The 3,134-nt window shown below is 40.1% G+C and overlaps 1 protein-coding gene across 1 annotated transcript in view; it reads right to left on the bottom strand.

Annotated features, from left to right (window-relative positions):
- The window catches only part of SPATA5 (spermatogenesis associated 5), a gene marked incomplete at both ends in the record, with an annotated part of 26,292 nt that extends 23,454 nt beyond the window's left edge, over positions 1-2,838 (bottom strand). The window contains 2 exons of the mRNA XM_009700575.1: positions 1,954-2,111; positions 2,714-2,838. Of these exons, the coding sequence (XP_009698877.1) occupies positions 1,954-2,111; positions 2,714-2,838 (283 nt within the window). The remainder of the gene's footprint in view (positions 1-1,953; positions 2,112-2,713) is intronic.
- Positions 2,839-3,134: the final 296 nt, after the last annotated feature.

The raw sequence follows: 3,134 nt of genomic DNA on the forward strand, positions 1-3,134 counted from the left end.
TGCTAATTTAGAGGAGCGCTCCCAAAATATCATAGCCACTCCTGACAAGTAAACACATATTCGGTTACGTTGTTGGGGTCTGAGATTGGAGATTGATCTTCAACTGGAAGAATAGCTAAACTATGCATGCAAGCAACTCCCCAGAGGTACTAATTCACAGAGAATGAACGAACTACACCTGTGAAGTGTCTAGAAACCTTGTCAGTACTTGAATAATAGCATTTCCATTTATTCTTTCAATAATTTATACTCTTACATGATAGGATGGCACTATGGTTAGTAGTAAATTAACAGGCTTAAAGCAGACCAACTGCAGTTTTCATGTCTTCTCTCCTAGCGTAATTCTACAAAAACAGTCATTTATATGACTTTTAATCTAGTGCTACATTTGTGTAACAGTCCTCAGAGCCTGATTCTTGACTGGCTGAGAGGGAAAAGTCTGGCTGTGGAACAGTTTCCCAAAAAATTACAGTAATCATAAATATTTCAGAAGTTATATGCGATTCCTCAGACCTCATCCTTAGCTTATATTTCAGCAAAAATCACAGCTTTAAAGAAAGAATGCATTGCGTATTAACATGGGGAAATATCAGTAGATTAGCTTTAATTATTTAATGTAACATGGAGTTGGTTTTTAAATGAAATGTTTTCAACCACCTCTATAACCAAACAGTACGTAATAATAAAACCTCCTATAGGATTAAATGAGCCATAACAGAAAGATGTAAAGGTATCATTTTTTTATTTTCTGGTAAGAGAGGCGCAGAGGGCAAAGCAAGCTGATACCAGGAAGTCAGCATACAACGTGCAGTCAAGTTAACCAGTAAAACTATAATTAAAGCTAAACTGGTTATATTACTGACAAAAAGCAAGATTGCCTTTCTGAGAGTCAGTATGCTGGAAAACAGCATCTTCCCCTTAAAATGGTCAATGGCAATGCCATGTTTGAGAACAGAGGTTTCACAGGGAAGTGAAGCTAATTGACAGAAATTAAAGTCTTGGACACTTTCAAAAGTAACTGTAAAATAGCTTCATTTAGGAAATAGCTATAATCAGATTCTGCATCAATCCAAATGCTGACTCTGTGGAATGTTGCAAGACTGACAAATATAGGAAGTTATTCAGCAGATAAGTAAACAGCTAATTTCTCAAAGCATTTGTGATTTCAAAACTGTGATTTGCACCTTGTGCTCCTTTTGAGTGAATTTCAATTAAAAACCAAAAACATACCTCCGAGAGTTTCTAATTCCAAAAAATATTCTACTAAATAAAAGCAGAGCGCAAAACCACGCATATACAAAGGTGAAGTTTTAAAGGGAAGTGGTTAAAAAAAGATACACTTCAGTCTCCCCAGCCTGTCAGTCAGTAGTTCTCTTAACCACAATAGGACTTTTCAACAAGAGCTTCTCAGACAGCAGTTTGCAGTAATCTTCCTAATGATGAGAGCAGCAACTCTGGCTCCTTCTAACTTGACATCAACTCTACGTGCAGATATCACCCTCATCCTTTAGAAGTGACTTACAAGTTTAAAGACTCTGTCTTGATTGTGCAGTTATACACCCTTGCCTAATGTAAACACAATGCAGGCAGCTTGACCTCTCCTTCAGGAGGTGCTGGGCTACCATTACTATTCATTACTTTAACCGAAAAAGAATAATCTCTTATGACTAATGAGCTTGGTGTCATTATATTCTCTACAACAGCACCACTCCTCAGTTGAGATTTTGTACTGAGCACAGCTGAGCCACTCCACTGCCCACAGAGAAGGTAGCAGTTAGCCCTCAGTTACTAAACTTTAGTCTTAAGCCTACAAACATCTGCACCTGTTTGACTTTGTCTGGGTACTAATTCCATCAAAGCACAAGAGAAAAATAGCATCTTCTAGGAGGCAAGAGCCTGCAGCGCAAAGCAGACACCTCATGGTAGGTCACTAGGTTATAACAAGTTCCATACCTCAACTTTACATCAACTTCCTCTGCCTGGATGACTGCACCAGTCACAGGTTGCACAGTGACAGCATCACCTGGATTTACTTTCAGGTTCTTCTGTGTAGTTTCACTCAGCCCAACTTTCCCACCTGGAAAGCCTGTGGTGGGCCAAGCAGTACAGACCTAGGAAGAGTTTCAAAGCAAACAACTGTTAGTTGAGATTTTTTTCCCCTCATTTCCAGTCCTTCAGTTAAAATAAGCAATGTTTTGTTACCGTAAACATAGGCTGAGGGGGAAGAAGGATTAGGTTGAAACCTGGTGCCACAGAGTAAGATATGAGTAGCACTGAGTTCTTAAGATACGATCCAAGACAATTCTCAAGAAGGAAGGGGTTATATTTTGCCTACAAAGGAGATAAAAACATTCTACCAGGACTCTACACATTCTGCAGATGACATAAAGCATACGCCATGCTGACTAGGAAATGCTACAAATTAATGAAGAAAGAAGATTTAAGAGCTATACTCTTTCTTTGCAAAATAAACATGTGCGTGCATATATAATACACATGTATTCACACACATGACTTATAAATTTACTGAAAAAAGCAGCAGCATGGATTTTTTCCAGTACTGAGAATAAAGACTTAACTACAGTGTAGAAAAGATGGAAAAGCACATTCACTATCTTTCTCTATGCATGCTCCGTTTTGGTCCCTACCGAATACAAGAGGAAAACACTGAAAGCACAAGAAAAGCACTTGTAGGAACAAGAAAGAGTCTCACCTCCTGTCGCCCATCCGCAGAGGTAAGCAAGGCCGGGCGACCTATGCATATGTTTGCAGACTTCATGCTGCTCAGCGACAGCTGGGCAAGGGCTCTTCGAAACATTTTCGGAACTTTGTCATCTCCTAACGTTTTCAGGAGAAAAAAAAAAGAAATATTTTTTTTCCTATTTATCAGACGAAGTCAGTATTTCTCGCACTCCCCAACCAGTACAACTAACAAGACCCTTCCCAGCCCTCAGGAGAGGCAGCACCCAGCCGTGAGGGAAGCCGCGCTATAGCGGGACACCGTTTCTGACAGCCCTGAAAACACCCGTGGTTACACGCTGCTGCTTGCTAGACTTTCCACCCCGTTTTAGCTACCCTTCGGCGGCGGTCATTACTCTACGACACCATCATAAAAAGCAAATTTCACGGGCTCT

The sequence above is a fragment of the Cariama cristata genome, unplaced genomic scaffold, assembly GCF_000690535.1.
Source record: "Cariama cristata isolate BGI_N322 unplaced genomic scaffold, ASM69053v1 scaffold36535, whole genome shotgun sequence".
NCBI lineage: Eukaryota > Metazoa > Chordata > Aves > Cariamiformes > Cariamidae > Cariama > Cariama cristata.